Consider the following 19,172-nt stretch of genomic DNA (forward strand, 5'->3'; position numbering starts at 1 on the left):
TCTTAGGAGAAGAGAATTGAGTTTAGAGAGGCAAATGAAACATTAATAGGCTAGGAGTTTCTATTGCATGGAAACTTAAAAGAATGTTCTTGGTTTAGAACAGTGTTTTTAGTATTCAAAATGTCCCACTCTGTAGACACTATGAAGCTGTACCATTTTACACCTCAGTTTTGTGAACAAGTTCAAACAGGTGCTGGGATTAACCTCTATAGAACTTTTTTAGAGGTTTGAAACTTCTACCACAGTCCCCCAGGAAAGAAATGTATCTCCAGTATATGTAGATTGACAGTTGCAAAAATTACTTGAACCTCTTTTACTAAGTTTAAAAAAGACAGGATCACTTCAGTCTGCTCGCAGATCATGAGCCTCCGGGAAAGGCTAATTCCATGTAAATAAAGCCTTCATTTTTTGTGTAGCCAGAGTCAAAGTATTTGTATTAGGGGAACTTGAGGGTCATAAAACTATGATCTGGAATAGAAAGACTAAAAAAAATTAGCGTTAATAATTGATGTCTAGTAGGTAAAAAATAAATCTATCATATTGGGATTAAGGATAGCTAGTTAAGGATCTAGCAACTCTAAAAACTGTAGCACATCAAAGATGCACACAGTCTTAGTTAATCCAATCAAAATGCAAAATGGTTTAAAATTCCTATGCATCTGTAAGAATAATATTTGCTATAATTGTATTTTCTGTCTTTGTATTAAATTACTTTCACTTTTAAGTAATGATAATATTATTTCCAAACAATAACAGTGGGTGCAAAATAATAGGAATGTACTTAAATGAAAATAGGTAGATGTACAGCAAGTATGTGATCTGTTTCAACTGAAAGTTTTTAGTACTTTACAATGTAAATTTCCAGAAGTATAAAGTAGATTAGTAAGAAGAAAGAAGCTATCAGGTTTTTTAAAGGAAAACTTGTTAGCATATATTACGTTATCTGTCAAATCTTCCCAACCCTCATGCCCTAATAAATTTTGAAGCTCTTTTACAACATTTAACAGTGTTGAAGATTTCAAAGGTATTACACTGATATGAATATGGGCAGAAGCAGTGGCCAGACAGCAGAGAGAGATCCTGTTGACTTTCCTACTGGGAAAAAGTAGGGAGAACTGAGCCCTTATCGGTTGTATTTGACATCAACCAGCTACTGAATTAGCTACTGGGTGCTCCAGTTGAGCTGCCCTCTCTTGTGCTGTTTATTGCTTGGCTGTCTGGTGTCAAACAACCTAGATAAGGACTGAGAGAAGAATCCAGGCGTACTTGGTAGGAGGGCATAGACATCTATACCTGCCTATTAAAACTCAAAGAGTGATGATCCTGGAGAAGAGAAGCTGAATTTTGATACCACTGTTTCAAGGTTGAATTTTCATTTTGGATTTTCTGTAGAGTATATTTATTTCAAAATATTTAATATTTCAATTTAAATATATTTTCATTTATAGTACAAATCATGACTATATGGTGTAAAACTTAAAATATCATGTGAGTTTCAAGTAGTTAACTTACTCTATTAGAATATTTTTTTCCATTGGCCATAAATCTTGAGGCAAATGCTGTTATATACAGTTGTACTGTAATTTCTTTGTGTAATTAGTTTAAGGTTAGGTCGAATTAGGTTAATTTAGACAATCATTTTATGCAATTCCCAGCTACAGCATTAATATGTACTAAAATGTCTTCATTTATATGAAAGTCAGCCTAGTGTTTGTGAAAGTTAACAGCAAGAATTGTGAGAGGCTAAAATTTCTATTTATCTGTCATCTTGTTCTTCAGTACAAAAATCACTATGGTGTGGATTCCTAAGGCCTACAATTGGGAACACTGTATAGAATGAGGTGTATATATGATGCAAGGGAAATTATTAGATGTATTTAAAGTAGAGAATTCTGGATTAAGAATCCTGAGGTTTTTTCATGATTCTTCTGATACACTGTATGCTTGGGGTACAGTTCTTCAGCAACATGTATTAATCTCAGTCTTCATTGTGAGGTACCTTGGTCTTGGTTTTTGGAGATACTGAATTCTGTCATGTTTGTGTAAATGGAAGAAATCGAGCAGAGGTGGGGGAGAAAGGAAAAAGTTATGTGAGTTTCACAGGTATAAAATACACACATCTGTGAACTGCATTTTTTTTTTTTTTTTAAGAAATATGTCTTGCAGGAGATCGTTATTGCAAAATGATTAGTATGATCTTGTCAACAAGCTCAGGAAGAGCATTGCTATCCTTTCAGTCTTTGAAGGACATGAAATGAATGGGACTACTTATGTGCTTAATGTGAAGGTGGTGGCTTTGTACCTTGCTGAACTGGGATCTAAAACAGTGTCCATCTGTTTTAGTCAATGAAAATTCTATGAGGGCCAGTTGTTGTGTCAGTCCAGCTTCAGAGAGTGGAAGCAGGAGACTCTGCAGGGCACAGATTTATTAGGTCAGAATCACAGGTGCACTATACCATCTGTCTTGTACCATACCACATTGATACCCATCTCCATCAGTCAGGTGTGTGCTGGATCCGTCCAAAGTATTAGTACTTAAGCTGTGCAAAGTGTTGCTATACCCAGGACTACAAACTTCAGGCTTGATTTCATAAGAAGGGAATATGAAATGGAAACACAAAGAGGGTATTACCCCCTTTATATGACATTTGCAAGGCCAGTACTGGAATACTAGTTATAGGCTACCTACATTTTAAGGAGGATAGGATTTTATTAAAAAAATGAGAAATATGGCTAATAGAGAAGCTCAGAGTTAAACTGTGACTTGATCATGGAGTATTGGTCGTGTTCACAGAGGAATGATTTTTACCATAGTAGGCAACCCTTTAATCCATTAGATACAGCAGAAGCCAGTCTCTGGAAACTGAGATTACAAGCAAGGTGCAAATTTTAACAATGTAATCAACTATTGAAAAACATACCTATAGAGATGGTAGATTCTCTGTTACAGTCAGTCTTTAAATCACGGCTGAAGGCCTTTAAGAGATACAGTGTAACTCAGATACTGTGGACTTGTTGCAGGAGTTGCTGGTGAGAGTCAGAGGAGGTCAGACCATGTGGCAATTGTCCCTTCTGATCTTAAATCCTCTGAGTTGGAGGCACAGAATTCTCTTAATACTTAATGCTAGACTGTTTCTCCATGTATCAAGAAATGTTCAGCTAGTCCAGAAAAAAGTTCTGAAAGGCTGTTGCTCAAATGTGGTCTGGTTGTATTTAAGCAAAAAACAATTTGGGGGATCAAGTACTATCTAGACATTGTAATCAGGATGTGGCCCTATTGTATTGCACACTTAGTACATGCAGTAAAATATAGCTCTGGGTATTAAGGGCTGTTCAGTAGAAATTGAAAGGAATTTTAAAGCAATCACTGAGATTTTTTGATATAGCTCTAGAATGAATTAAACTATTTTTAGTGACCATAGAGACTAGTCATCTCTGCGGGAGCGAAAAAATGGTAGCCTGGAGAATAAACGTGATGAGACTGGTAGATTCTTTTTAATGAAAACACTCAAACTGAGAAAATTCATCAGTAAATGTGACGAGCAAATGTTTAACCTTTACGTTTTGTTTGTGTTCACATTCCAAGCTAATACAGAGACACTTAAACATTTGTGAGTGTTGAACACATGTTTACAGAGTAATTATATTTAACATCAGGAAGTTCGCAAAACACTTTCCATATTCCTGTGTTATGTGCTCTTTTGTATTAATGTTTTCTAAATGTCATGTTGAATAATGCATTAAATTCCAGCTTCTTTCTAAGGTACCTGAGATGACTGCTTTAGAAGATATTTTTCTCAGCTGTAATAACTTCTTGCATTTAAATATATTGTTAGTATTTCCATATTTCCTGTTACCTTGCATTTTCCAGTAGGCCAACAGACTAAGGTATTAATAAACTGTGTGATTAGGCAAGTTTTTTACTGTAGCTATACTTGCGCATTTCAAATTGTCAGTTTGTTGCTACTGAGATTTCCCCTCTGTACAGGGTTACCTTTGTTCAAAACGTATCATGCAAGTCAGTGATTAACAAGGGATTGGCTAACGTAGTTCATTACCTTATGCAATTTTGATATTGCACCTCTTGTCACCAGTAGGAAAAAAAAAAAAAAAAAGGGGAAGTTTCTAAAACCCGCTTGTTCATCTGAACTCTCCATAGGGCCTGAGTGCTCAGAGCCCTTTCGCCTAGGCAGGCTTTTGCAGGAGTGATCATGGTGAGCTGTGACCTTGGCTGATAACTCCAGATCTGCTGAAAATAACTATATTGCAGTAAAACTCGCACAGCATGTGTGAGGTCCCAGGGTCTGTCTCCGCAGGTGGCCTGCCTGGCTTGGGCTGGGGAGTGGGGAGCAGCAGTGGGTGCTTTGCTCTTCACTGCTCCCCAGCCCTTGGGGAAGGCTCAGACTTTGGGCCCCCACCCTGCAGAAGAGATGTTGTGTCCTGCATTTCCTCCCTTCGGTTTAGGGCTGCCTGGAGCACTTTGAAGAGCACCTGCACTAACCTGTGCTTGAAGAAACAGGGTCCTGAACTCTTTGGCCACGAGCACAGGTGCAGGAGAGCAGATTTTTGTAAAAACGAACAAAAAATGGATTTCACTTAGTGACCGTCCCATTTAACAAACGATACATTTGTTACACGCTCCCTCGCCTGTGTCAGACTCTATAGCGCTTTTTCTTTTTTACAGAGAAATTAGAGCCTGCATAAATGGTAGGTGCCAGCCTGACATCTGCTGGCTGAGGCAGCCGTGGCGGCAGTCAGGGGAACCGGGGCCCCGCGCGCTCCTCGGGCCGTGACCCGCAGCGGGCTTTGTCCTTTAAGAGAGGAAAAAACCACCCGACCAGCCAAACCCGAGAGCGGAAGGTTAGAAGTAAGCTAGAAGTGACTTTACTGTACAAGCCTCCTGAGCCTGTGAGGCCAGGCACACGAAGGCCCCGCCGCAAGGCGGCGGCGGCGTGTCACGCTCGGCGCAGGGCCGGCCGGCGCCCCGCGCCCTTGGCAGCCTGGCCCGTCCTCTCCCGTCCCCGCCCCGCGGCCCGGCAGGAGGCGGGGGCGGGGTGCGGCGCGGACTGTCCCTTCCGGGCGCCCGTAGCGGGGCGGAGCCGCGCGCCGAGGCTGCCCTGTCGCGCCCGCGTGTGGGCGGCGCGGGGGGGGAGCGGAGCGGGCGGCCATGGCGGCGGGCAGCGCCATCCAGATCCCCAGCCGGCTCCCGCTGCTGCTCACCCATGAGGGCGTCCTCCTGCCCGGCTCGACCATGCGGACGAGCGTGGACTCGCCGCGCAACATGCAGCTGGTGCGCAGCCGGCTCCTGAAGGGCACCTCGCTGAGAAGCACCATCATCGGCGTCATCCCCAACACCAGCGACCCCACCTCCGACTGCGACGACCTGCCCTCCCTGCACAGGTGCCGCCCGGCCCGGCCCGGCTCTCCCCCGCGGCCTCGGTCGCCGCGCCCTGGCGCGCTTGTCCGAGCTGCCGCTGTGCCGCAGCGCGCTGAACCTGACCCTGCCTCCCCGGCCGGGACGGTGCTGCCCCGGGGCGAGCTCGCCATGTTGTCACCTCCGCGGGGGCGGGCCTGGCCGCGGGGGGCGAGTCTTTCCTGCTCCGCCGCCGTGGGGGAAACGCTTCTCCCTTCGGAGAAACTTTTCTCGCTGCAGCGGGCGAGCGTCCCTTGGGGGGGGCGCGTGGTGTCGCGGACTGACTGACTGGCACCTGGAAGAAAAGTGTGAACAAGGAGACCAAGGTGGAAGAGGAAAATACGATCAAAGACCGCAGGCCAGGAGCATTAAGGCTGTCGCAGTTGTTAACGATAACATTTTTCACCTAATAAGTAGTATGGATAGTGAGCTAGTTAACATAAAACGAAAACGGATTGTGTTCCTGTGGGATAAAGCATGAGTAAAACTAACATGCTGTAACCCTTACTCTCAAAACCTTATCGCATCAGTGGACTTAGTAACGTTTTGCAAGAAAATAACTTCTGTTTTAAATCTGCTTAAACAGGTGCATGTGATCTAAAACATTGTTCAGAATGAGGCCGACAGTTTCACTGAAGAACTGTAAATTACAAACACTCAATTTTCCAATGCGTATAGTTTGAGCAGAAATGTTAGTGTTCCTGTCTACAGCAAGATCCATTAAATTATTTATGAAAAAAATGACATATGTTTCTAAATCGGGTGACTGTATTATAATATCTTAGTTTTTCAGTTAGCTCATTCATTTTCAGGTTCTAGGGTTTGGTTTTGTAATCTGTGTTACAAAGGAAATTATATAATTTGGTTGCCTTTCATGATAAGGAACTATGTCCCAGAAGGTTCTTGCAACCTATAGGTCGATTGCTTCTTGATAAGGGGAACACAGAATGTTGTGTGGAAGGTGACAAATAATACGAAGATTTGATCTGTTTTTAGGATTGGCACTGCTGCCTTGGCAGTTCAGGTGGTTGGTAGCAACTGGCCCAAGCCACATTATACGTTGCTGGTTACGGGCCTCTGCCGATTCCAGATCCTGCAGTTGCTGAAAGAGAAGCCGTATCCTGTTGCTGAAGTTGAACAGTTAGATCGACTTGAGCAGTTTACTAATCAGCATAAATCTGAGGAGGAACTTGGAGAGTTGTCAGAACAATTCTACAAGTACGCAGTGCAGGTAAATTGTTTTAATCCTATGTATCATATACCAATGTATTTATGTGCATATTTGGGGATTTTTGTTTGTTTCCTATCTGCCTTTCTCTTTCTATAGTTCTTATATTTTTCAGTGACTAGTAGAGTTTCAGTACTTCTGCTACAAAATAAATATTTTTGTTATAGCTTAAGGTTTCTGTGTCGAGTTCCAGGGTGTCTAGACAGCTCATTGCAGGATGAGTCTAACTGCATATGTTAGTGCTATAAGTTGGTATTATTTCATATATAGCAATACTGTAAATATACTCTAGTGAAAGAAATACTTTTTTTTTTTTTTTACAGGATTTCATATATGTATATATATAAAAATATATATGATAGATTGGGTTTTTTGTGAGGTTTTTTTTTTAAATTATTAAAGGGAAAAAAACCCTCTAGAGCCTTGATTATAAACAGGTGTCCTCAGGTATAATGAATTTGAGTTTAAAGGGTGTATAGAAAAAGAGTCATCATAGTGTTAAGATAACTGGGAAAGTTTTTAATCAGGGTATGTGGGAGAAATAAGAGATGTAGGCATTGAAAAAAGTGCTGCAAACAATTATGATATTTTTGAACTTCTCGAACAAGCAGAAAGCCCGAAGTCTTGATTGCCCTATGCTGAGTTAGTGCCTCTTCTGCGAACTTTTTTTAACTAACTTCAGTAGCTTTTTGGCAAAGTACCTAGACACATTTCATACTGAAAGATGCAATCCTTTTTAGATCAGATACTCACTTAAATAATTTTAAAAGAAAAATAGCAACCATGAATATCGTTCATTGTGTGTTCCTTACAGTTGGTTGAGATGCTGGATATGTCCGTTCCTGCAGTTGCAAAGCTGAGACGTCTTTTGGACAATCTGCCTAGAGAAGCTTTGCCAGATATACTGACTTCTATCATCCGTACATCCAACCAAGAGAAACTTCAGGTATTGTGTTCTTAAACTTTTTTAAGGGGAGTTAGGTGTTTGCTATTTTTTTTACAGTTAATCACTTTTAGATAATTTTGAAATTGCTCACACTTGAGACTGTACGGTGATAATGTTGTGCCAGAAGGTATTTGTGTTACAACTGAGCATGAATACTTGTAAAAATTTTTTATGCTGTTGTTTAAAGCATTTATATATCTACATGTCAGAATTCACCTAATAGGTAAATTAAATTAATCTAGCTAGTGTTGGAAACCGTTCACTTTATTAAACAATAAATACAATGTGAACTTCCTCCTTCTATAGTAAAGATGATAAATCTTTCTTCAAAGTGTGTTGAAATCTTGCTTACTTATCACAGTTGACAGATCATTATACATCTCCTAATACCAACAGCTTTAGAATCAGGGTTTTTTAATCTTTTTAAAAACATCTTGAAGTGTGGGGGGTTTTAAATACTGAGACACTGGTTAAATTTGCATCATATGTCAAAATAACTTTATGTAAAAATGATGCTTATGGCTTGATGCTTACTAGTCTGATTTCTATATTTGCTTGCTGTGTTTGGAAGTTTTGTTGTTCCTTTTCTTTTGTTACTGCCAGTGCTGCACGTTCAACTTTGAATTGAAAGCGTAAGTTAGGTTCTTTCAAAGCACAACAGATAGAAATTAATGCAGTAATTTGAAGTGAAGGTGTGTACTGTAGCTGAATATCCTGCTGGAGGAAGTTACATTAGTCATTAAATTTACCATGTCTTTTTTTTTTTGTTGTTGTTAGAAGAGCTAAAGAAAAGAGCAGCCAGTGGAAACTGTGGAAACACAGAAGAGCCAAATTCTACCCAGTTCCACATATCAAATTCATTAAACATGAAAATGTTCAATAGTGTATGAAATTTTAAAAAGACAAACAAAATAAACAAAAAAACCCAAACCAAACCAAAAAAAACTTAAGGCGTAAGGTGATTTGTTTTCTGGGTTAACCAAGGAGATCACGCTGTAACTTTCTTAGAGGGCTTGCTCTTTCCTGAGGCTCAGTAATTGAAGAATGGAATGCTGATGTTTGCCACAGAAAATGCCACTGAAATATTAAGACACTTTAAAAACAGACAGGATAAAAGACTTTTTTTCTATTTTGGAGTGCTTTGTAGTTTTGGCATCCAGACCCTTGAGGCTAGATTTTGTGTGCCGTAGTCTCATTGCTTTTCTTGCTACCATCTATTCTATAACTCTGGTCAAAAGACAGTAACAGTACCCTTCGTGTTCGCCTCCCCAAAACTGATGATGCATCAGCATGAACTTGTTGGCTACTTATAACTCCTTGCTCTTAGATTTTAGATGCTGTTAGGCTGGAAGAACGGTTCAAGATGACTATACCGTTGCTTGTTAGACAGATTGAAGGCCTGAAGCTGCTTCAGAAAACAAGAAAGCCCAAACAGGATGATGATAAAAGGGTATGGACCTTTAAATGTGGGATACTTAGACATCCTAAATAAGTATAAAGGTGCAATTTTAAACAGGCTAATGAACATAAATGATTTTAATCTGTGCAAAGTTTTAATCTATAGCCATAATATTTCATGGTCGGTCTGGAGCTGCAGAGAACACCCAGCTGACAACTTTGGCTGTTTAGATACCTAAAAGAGAAAATACTATTTTAAAACTGCCTATGCTTTATTTATTTTATTTATTTATTTTTAATCTGAGCACTTTCTGACATTGAATAAATGCTCAGGTTCCTTTAAAGAGTCATTTGATGCCCAGTTTACTTGCATGGTATGCACACACTGAGTTTTGGCCTGTGCAGTGAAAGATGTACCTTTTACTAATGGCATTGCAGATGAATGATAGCTTTTGAAATACTGATAAAGAATGTGTGTTGTAAAATGTAGCTTGCTAAACTAGGACAGCTTAGACTTTTGCTGCATCTAACTATGCTTAGGCAGTTTAGTAAACAGGAAGTAATTGAGAAATGAAAAAAGGTAATAGAAGACTTATCCGTTTTGTAAAGATTAGGCTTATTCTGCTTAATATGATGGGCTGCAATGCCTAAAAAATCACAAATAACTTTTCAGTTTTGTTCTTGTCTTCTGTTGTCTGCTGGTTTAGGGTAGATGATAAATGCACTTAGGAAATACATACAGTAAAATAAGAACTGTGACCTTTTAAAGTAGTACCAATAACACTTTGTGAAGTTATTTACTGGATTAAAATCTTCTGATTTTTTCCATGAAGGAGGCTCTCCCAGCATCTTGCATGTTTTTGTCATGGTTTCCATTCAAAGCGAAAGTACACACCTTATTTAAGAAATAAAACCTGATGCTATTCTCTGGCTCTGTTTTCCATTTCATAGGTTGTAGCTATTCGTCCTAATAGAAGAATTAATCACGTTCCAAGCACTACAGAAGATGATGAGGAAGAAGAAGATCATGATGATGTTGTCATGCTGGAAAAAAAGATTAGAACATCCAGTATGTCAGAACAAGCTCTTAAAGTTTGTCTTAAGGAAATAAAGAGGTAGGAGACTTTCAAACGGTGGTTTCTTCTCTTATTTTATTTTTTAAAACAAATCTTGCATTAACCTTTTCTTATTTGATGATATGTTTGTGTTGGTTATGTTTTGGAAATGATTTTTAAAAATTTAGCAGAGTGCTGTTTTTTGCTTATAAATGTCATCATTTCATCTTTTTGGAACATCAGAGGTGATGACAAAGAAATACGAAGTTTTCTAGATATGGTTTATAAATTAATATAGCATTAAACTGTAAGCTCTAAGCCTCTATGTTATGAAGTGAAGATGTAAAAAAAAAAAAGCTAAATAACACCACAGTTGTTAACAATTAATGAATAAACTGACCCAGTTATTGAGTCTTTTTTCCCCTGTTTTTCTTTGGTGAGGGGATAACTGTGCTATCCATGGTGATATGATGGTTAACAACCTCTTTTTCAGTGAGAATGCATATATAATGGTGCATGCATTGTGTATGCAGTGTATGCATAGGGAACTGACTTTTTTCCCATTTCTGTTTGTATCCTATAAATAACCTATTATTATGCAAAGATAATCTCCTAATTGATGGAGTAGTGACTTGCTTTTTTAGTATTATGGTTGTCAGAAAGTAAGTGGGTATGCTGATGACCTCAAGTTTGCTAAATATCTATCTTGTGGTGCAGGAGAGTCTTACTTCGCAGTTAATTCCTGATTAACTTTATGAATTCTGTGCCTATATTTCCAGATTAAAGAAGATGCCTCAGTCAATGCCAGAATATGCTTTGACAAGAAATTACTTGGAACTGATGGTAGAATTGCCATGGAACAAGAGTACAAAAGGTAAACCTTTCTGTTATTGTTGATTGTCTCTTGCACAGACATTTTAGGACAAGTAACCATCATGTAAACACTATGTACTTACTTCTGTCTTGCAAATATTTGTCTCATTGTCTGATCGTAAAAATGCCATTAATACGTTACTGAAGTCTTACAGTCTACCTGGCTTAAAGTAAGATCTGTATTCTGAATAGCCTGTGTAGCTCAGTTGTGCATCTAAGAATGTGAATTTAAAAAGTATTAGGCGTATCTACACAGAAAAATGAAGGTGTTATTACTTACGATCTGTGCTAGCATGTATCTAAAATAAAGAAGAAAAGAGCATCTAATTACTTTTTATATGTCAGACAAAAAAAGCTTTTGTACATTTCTGTAGCATTAATCTTCCTGAAGAAGGTTCTGGTATGTCTTAAGTTAATCAAGTTTGGTAAGGAACGAAAGGATGAAAAAGCACAATTGTAGTTAATTTTAATAATTACAACTTCAGGTACAATAGAAAAACTGAGCATCATGTCAGCTTTGTACCATAGTTTTCAAAAGTTGTGAGTAGAGTGTGATACTATGAATATGGGAACAGTATGCAAAAATGGAGAGTGAGGAAAGGGTAGAAAACCAAACATGACTTTTCCTACTGACCAGCACAAGTAGATTAAGTGGGCAGAATGACTTTCCAGAAGGTGTACTGCTGGTGAAAAGGATTTTAATTCCTTCTAGCAGCTACTGAAGAATGAGGCTTTTGAATGGCATTTAAAACAATCTGATTTTAAAAAGAAATTTAACATACCACACCAGCAGAAACGTCTGTCTATCTTTTGCCTCCTTAGTATGCATGGTGATGAATTTTGGCTGTTTTGAACTAAAGCCTTCACTGTTTACAAATCTTCTTGTAAATATTTTCGTTAATCATTAAATTGTAAAAAGATCTGCCTACAGGTCTTTGTGGATCTCTACAGTATTATTCAAAGAATCCCAAAATGAGTAAAGTATTTGTTGACACTCATGCCCTAGCAGAATGGTTTTTTGGTGAAAGTTGCTCTTTAATCTTGTAAAATTATGCCATGTCACATGTAGTTTGAAGTTTTTACTTTAAGCAAAGTTGCAAAGTTTGTATTCACATTCATGTGATGATGCTTTGGACTCCATAGCTACAGTGAATAAAAATATCCATGAATACCAAAATAGAAAATCCAATAGAAAATTATGATCATTAGTGAATTTTTTGTTCAGTGGTTCATTACAAAAATTTACATGGTTGATGATGAGGATTTAATCACAATTGTCTGTATATGAAATATGCACACTTACTGGTATGAGGGTTCTGCATCTGGAACGCATAGAATTTGAAGGGGGTGTGTGTGCAGAGTTGCTAGACTTCACTGCTTCCTGCCTACTCTTTTTATGTTGTAGAGCAAAGGAGAAGACAGCTGCTTTGTGCCAGAAATTCCTCCTCTGTGTAAAGCATTAGTTAATGTCCATCGGTGAGGCCTGACCATTTATCTCAAATTATGGCAATTGCAAAAAACTAATTTTTCCAGTCCTAGTATCACATGGGTATTTTTTACATGGCCAAATCACTTGTTTGGCAAGTAGCAAGTAAAGCCTGCCTTTCAAGCCAATAAGATCTTGCTCTGTTTGCGAGATAGTTATAGACTCTTATCATAAGTAGATGATGAAGACATAGCGATGAATTTGTCTTTTGAGAAGACCTTACAGGATCAGACTTATTTCTGTGAGAAAGCAAATGCTGAAAAGTTTGCTTATCATTGAATCGCTGTTCTAGAATAGACACTAAGTTCATTTGAACCAGATTTCAATCTGTGACACAGTGAAAAGGTGGGGGTTTTTAAATTTCATTATCAGTACTATGATCTGTCTAGTTATGTCTAATTTCCTTATTAAAGGAGAATTATAATACCTCTGTTTTAGGAAAACATTGTCTGGAATATGTGTGTGTGTCAGGGGGATTGCATTGATGAACGTGTTTGAGAATGTGTTTGTTTCTATTGTATTGTAGAATGAATTGTTTCCATTTTTAAAGGTAAATGTGCTGATATCTTTTCTGTTGTCAATGATTGATAGATCGCCTTGAAATTCGTGCAGCTCGAATTCTTTTGGATAATGATCATTATGCTATGGAGAAGTTGAAGAAGAGAGTTTTGGAGTACTTAGCTGTCCGACAGCTTAAAAACAACCTCAAGGGACCTATTCTTTGTTTTGTGGGGCCCCCAGGAGTTGGTAAAACTAGTGTTGGAAGATCCATTGCAAAGACTTTGGGTCGAGAATTCCACAGAATTGCTTTAGGAGGAGTCTGTGATCAGTCTGATATTCGAGGCCACAGGTAACTACTTCTTCCTTTCCTAATTGCAATTTTTTTCTTTTGTTTGTTACAGGATGTATTGATTATTTTCATTGTTTAGCTAATACAGAGAAATCTTGCTTATTTCAAACAAGGGGAGTGATTCATTGATTTTTCTTGGTATTCAATGGTATTACTCAGGAGAGAATTTTAGTAATGGGAATGGATGTTTAGTGTTGAGATACAGCCTTTATTCTTTCCTTCTGCTGCTGCCCTTTATTGTCATATGGGAGAATGGAATTTCATCTTCAGTCATTTTGGCACTTTGAAGTAAAATTCAGTAGAAAGTCCAGTGCAAACTCTTAAATGTTGGATCTGATTTTTTCTACTTTTTAAGAGGGATGTAAAGATTTAGTTATACAAAATAGCCTATGAAGAGCAATGCATTACTTCATAACCATGTTTGTTGCTAAAACAGGAGGAGAAACTGAGAGTGATACTTAAAAGCTGCTAGAGGATAGCAACTGAGTTACTGAGTATCTCAAACTTGTTATCCCATTTCAAAAGGAAGGTTATACAAGGACACCTAAGCTGGAAGATTTCAAAGGAGATTTTTTGAGTGACTTTCCTTAGGAGTTTTTTTCAAGTTTTATGTATCTACTTCTTAGTCTTTTAAACCATCTGTTTATATTAATCCATTCCCTATTCCTTGCAACTGGAAGCATAATGAATGGCTAATATAGATAAGTAACTGCCAAACATCAGTGCAGCATTTTTGGTTCCATTAAACATATTTTATGCTTAATGCATGCAGTACAGGAAATTTGGAATAATGAATTTGTTAGTATTCTAAAGATCTGTAAAACCACATGGTTTTTTTTTTTAAAGTCACGTTATTGAATAAAATTTCTTCTTACAACAGTAGGTAAATTATTGTGAATTAAAGCTATCAGTTCTTTCTTTGATGCCATGTAGCAGTTAATTTTGCTTAATGGCTATGCTGCTACTTTCAATCATCAGAATACACCATCATTCTTTCTTCAATTCCAGGTTACTCTGTAATTTCTTTTTTGTTTTCAAGGCATAAAAAGGACCTTGGTATTCTTATCACTTCCCTATGTAATTTTAATGAAAACTTAAAAGAAATGCCCTAATAAAAGTTCATTTTGTGCCATCAGACTTCAAACTTCTGACTGTGTAAGCTAGTTGCATGTGTGAATATGTTAGAGTGGTGGAAGCTCACAGTCCCAACTGGAAAGAATGCAGGAGACTCACTGGGAAATCTTGTGCTGAACATACACATAAACTTCTAGGAATTTGGAATATAATGTATTTCTAGGAATCTAGAGTATATATACTACTGATCACTTCTTAGAGCAGAACATGAGAGATGAGAAAGTTACAAAACGGTGATTTTGTACTTGATGGCAACTTGAAAATTCAGAGTTGTTTTGTAAATGTTTAGTTCAGCACCCTTGATAAAATGAGCAACATGCGTTTATTCCTGTGCACGTTCTTCTGTGTCAGATTTGCAGGAGTTTTGTCTTCCAGAGTGTTTCACACTTACCTAGAGTTTGTAGGTTGAAAGAATCATCTGTAAGTTTTTTCTTAGTGTAGATTTGGTCCACATACCCAGCAGCCACGGGGGGTTTGTAGATACATTTGTTTTAATGCATTGGCTTTTACTGCATAGCAGCACTCTGTGCATGAGTGTGTGATTGTTTTGTAAACCTTTGTAATAGCTGGCCTTTTTACCCATTTACTTACACATTAATGGAAAAAGAAGTGAAAACTCTGTCCTGCTCCTTCACTGTGTATTATTCCTGTAATTCATAAACTGTATTGTTAATCACTGTTTAATAAGTAAGAATTCTGATGTTTCAGATTACTTATGGTATGGATCCTAAAAACAATTTAAAATGTGATTCAACAACATGTTGCTATTCGAACTGAAACCACTAGAGGCTGTTGAATACTAAGCATTATAGACATAAGTAACTTTTCCAGGGCAGAGCGTGACTGAAGCCTTTGTGACAGGGAAACCACGTCAGTGACATTGACATTATGAATAAAAGTAAAACTGTCATCAACTCTTACTCAATTGCCAGTAATTCCTTACTGTTTTCCTTTTTTTTTTTTTTTTGCTTTGTTTAGTTTAGTTTTGTTTGGCTTTCTATCTTGTGCTTAGACCTAATAAAGAATAAAGACAGCTAGAGTCATGTGATAATGAGGCTTTTAAAAACTTCTAAATTCAGGTGTTTGTGGCTGTCACTGTAGTATTTTTGAGGGCATTATTAAATTATTAATGCATGTTAGAAGCTAACCATTATAAATTTCATATTAAAAAAATTATTTGAAATTAGCTGATGGGAAGTATTTGATAAGACAGTTTATTTTTCATCAGCAAAGGAAAATACTACCTAGAATTAGCAAGAGTACCATGTGGTTACTCTTCAACAAACAAGTGTATAGTTTAAAAACAAACTTAAGAGCAGTTAATACAAGGAGTTCCTTGTAACTGGCTGCCTTTGCAAGTTTTTTGTAGCTAAACTCAAAACCAACTGTTACCTACTGGTTTTTAACTTCTGCTTTTTTTTTTTTTTTCTGCTTTTCTGGTTCTCAGAATAAGATTTAATCAAATTAAAACTACAGCTTTTCTGTAGACCTCTCTGTAATGTCCTTTTGCGTGAATAAATCCTTCAAGTTATTCCCAGTCAAGTGAATCCATATTGTGCATCTGGTGGCAGTCATAGAGAGGAATTACAGAGGTGGTCTAAAAGTGGAGGAGACAGGCTGCTGTTCTCTGAGTTTTACTATTAAGTAGGCTGATTTTCTAATATTACATGCTAGGAGCCATTCTTTTTCTCCTGAAAGCTCCTTATTAGGCTTTAAGGCTTAAGTTAAGGATTCCATTAACATTGCAGAAGAATGGTACTATATGTACCTACTAATGTACTAAACATTTTTAAAAATGTACTAAATGTCCTAGAACATTAAAAAAGAAACTGTGGTTCAGTTTCACTTGCAAGCAAATATTGCTTGAAATAGCATTCACTTTGGCCGCTTATTACTGTTGTAAGTAGAAGGTGCAGACTGATAGATTCAGCAAGCAAAACAAAATATTTTAGACGGCAGCAGGGTGGGGAGTGGTGTTTCAGTAAGTGTGCTGTTCCATGTGATGTGTAACTAGGGCAATCGGAAACGCCCAGTTTTTGCCATTTCCATGTGGATCATGTGCCTGCAGCTGGGGTTTGTGATCCTTTTTTGATTGGGTGGAGAGTAGCAACTACTGTTCTGCATTCCCAAAATGAAATCATCATCTTGGTACAAAAACAGAACTGCTTTATCAGACATCCTCCAGCTGTTGTTTGCATTTAGCACTCATCTATACCATACGTTAAAGTTTGCGGGTTTACATTTGTTGTTAACTTGTATTAAAAAAAAAAAATTAAAAAAACCCCAAACCACCCTGAAGGACCTTAGAACTTTTTTCCAAGAAGCTCACTGCATTTAAGATCTCCTCAGTACTAATATTTTGTTTTATACAGGAACTACATGATCTATTCTGTTGCACGTGTGTGTGGTTTTCTGTTTTTAAAAAGGAAAGATGTAATCGCGCCATTTATGTAGTCGTGCTAGTGAGATTACTGTGAAGCTCTTTTTTTCTCTCACCTCTGTGTGAAGCACTCTTTCTTACATTACCATTGGTTTTCAGTTTCTAGAAGCTTGGATAGTTTACTTCTGGCTTAGGCCTGTGCTGAAGACTTGTTCAGGTGCATCTGTGTCAGAAAAGGTGTGATTCCTCACCAGTACAGCTATGCTAGCAGAAGTTCACAGCACAGGCCTTGTTGCGCTAGAAAAAAACAAACCTCAGTTTCACCTGAGAGGAATAGCTTTGTTATACAAGTACAAAGCAAAGGTACATTTGTAAAGTACTTGAGTAGACGCAGCCTCTGTCCTTGCAAAAAAATAAGCTGTGACCTTGTGCAACTAAGTTCAGAAATAGTTTCTTTGGTGGCGTTAACTTTGTTATCTTTTCCTACCTCTGCAGTTTGAAAACCACTGTAGTTAACAATTTAAAACTTTTGTCTTTAGAACAGTATAAAGAAAGCGAGTCATGTTTTTAATCAATAATACTGGTACTGCTTTAAGGGTTCCGATTCATACACGTTCCCAGTTTACATTGGGAGAGCTGACAAGATTAGATTTTCCAGCTGTCTGTCTTGCATTTTCTAGGATACATAGCTCCTAATGACATGCTGTCCAACTCTGGTGGGTTTTTTAAAGGTACCTTTTCACTGATTTAAAAATAAATAAAAAGATTACTAAATTACAGACCTTCTGTGTCATGAGCTTTTCAGGGTTTTTTTTAATTGTTACTACATAAGTGAGATAACGAGGAAACTTGATCTGTACTTCCTGTTTTGAATGGAAAGCAGCTGATTATCTTTCTAGGTTTAATGCATGGAGATAAACAGTGCATCAAAAAATGAGCAAAGCCACATTATATCATCAAAAATGCTAATGTAGAATATTATTTTTCCTCCTCTCAACTCTGGCTAAAATAATGAAAATAAAGAATAACATCACATTCAGTAGCTGCTGTTCACAAACAGCAGTATTCAGTTTCACAAGTTACAAGGCAAATGTTAATGTCCAGATAGATAAATGGCTATATCTGCTTGTAATTTTAATATATTCTAGTGGTTTTATATGTAAATATCTGCAGGGTCTGTCTTACCGAGGACTCCTGTGTTGAGATGTGTTCCATAATAACCATTTAGAAATGAAAACAGGCTACCTATGTTTGTATTTTCAAGGTAAAATACTACATTATTGTTCTTTGTCATCCTACGTATGACATTTGCATTAGCATTCTTTACTTGCCTTGGAGATCTTGAGTCTTTGATTAATAGTATAATAAAATAAGTATTGTTCCATCTCTGATAAATGAAGATGTATCACAGATTTAGACTGTTACACATGGAAGAGTGAATTGATACCTAGGTATTTGAATTCCTAAAATTTATAGTCCGAGTTTCTATTTCGTGATACCTGATCACATTACGTAGGTAAATTTAAGTATGCTTTTATTTGAAATTTAGTGCATCAATTAAACATTTATTTTGGAGTTAGTTGTTTAGATTTACCATGTCTAGAGATGATTGAAAATACAAATGAGAAGAAGACAGTATGAGAGGAAGAGTGAGAATAGTCAATTGTCAGGTAGTGAAAGGAAGAGCAGAATGTTTCTAGCCACCGTGCACTTTTCTCATCTGTTAACCCTAATTCTGTGGAGACTGAGTATTTTGCGGAACTGCTCCATATTTCCAACAATAGTTCCTTTAATTTTGACTGTTGAGTTTCTTGAAGAACTCTTGGGTTGTATAGGGAACTATTTCATCCTTTTTGTAACAGTGGATCCATTTCAGTTGGACTGTGGTTTCTATTGAAGTTTTTTATACAGTAGCTCATGACCCAAGGCTTACTTTGGACAGGGTGCATAAAAAAAAAAAATTAATGATTTTCTGTAATTGTTAGAATGTTTTTGTTAGTGCTTGCTTTAGAAGCCACTTAATTTTTATACTCTTAAAATTGTATTTCTCCAAGATATTGATCTCACTTGACTTGTCATAAGTTGTCTTGAGTATATTTGCTTTTTTCTGCTTTTTCTTCACCACAGATCTTGATACATTGTGCTTGAGCCTACATAATGTATGGTTTATTTTAAAATTTTAAGAAACTTGATTGTGTACAACAGTTAAGTCTTACTGAAAGATGCTGTATCTGTGAGAATCTTCCACAAGTGTAAATATGTCATTAAATACCCAAATCTACTGGAATCTAAAATGATTGTGACTTGAAGTCTGTTTTCAGTGTTGTTTGAGGGGAAAAAGAAGTATTTCAATCTATTAATAACAACATCTTTTTTGTATCTCAAGAAAGAAAAATCTCTTCCTGTTGT

At 37.3% G+C, this 19,172-nt stretch overlaps 1 protein-coding gene across 2 annotated transcripts in view; it reads left to right on the forward strand.

Moving 5' to 3' along the window:
- The first annotated feature begins 5,167 nt into the window (after nucleotides 1-5,167).
- LONP2 (lon peptidase 2, peroxisomal) overlaps nucleotides 5,168-19,172 on the forward strand; it is a 46,439-nt gene continuing 32,434 nt past the window's right edge. Inside the window, exons 1-7 of one of the 2 annotated variants that reach the window (XM_050903868.1) lie at nucleotides 5,168-5,400; nucleotides 6,410-6,644; nucleotides 7,456-7,587; nucleotides 8,915-9,037; nucleotides 9,937-10,100; nucleotides 10,820-10,914; nucleotides 12,991-13,249. In XM_050903868.1, the coding sequence (XP_050759825.1) occupies nucleotides 5,168-5,400; nucleotides 6,410-6,644; nucleotides 7,456-7,587; nucleotides 8,915-9,037; nucleotides 9,937-10,100; nucleotides 10,820-10,914; nucleotides 12,991-13,249 (1,241 nt within the window). The remainder of the gene's footprint in view (nucleotides 5,401-6,409; nucleotides 6,645-7,455; nucleotides 7,588-8,914; nucleotides 9,038-9,936; nucleotides 10,101-10,819; nucleotides 10,915-12,990; nucleotides 13,250-19,172) is intronic. The other variant, XM_050903869.1, reaches the window with a different exon arrangement.

Source organism: Gymnogyps californianus, chromosome 12 (assembly GCF_018139145.2).
Source record: "Gymnogyps californianus isolate 813 chromosome 12, ASM1813914v2, whole genome shotgun sequence".
Taxonomy (NCBI): domain Eukaryota; kingdom Metazoa; phylum Chordata; class Aves; order Accipitriformes; family Cathartidae; genus Gymnogyps; species Gymnogyps californianus.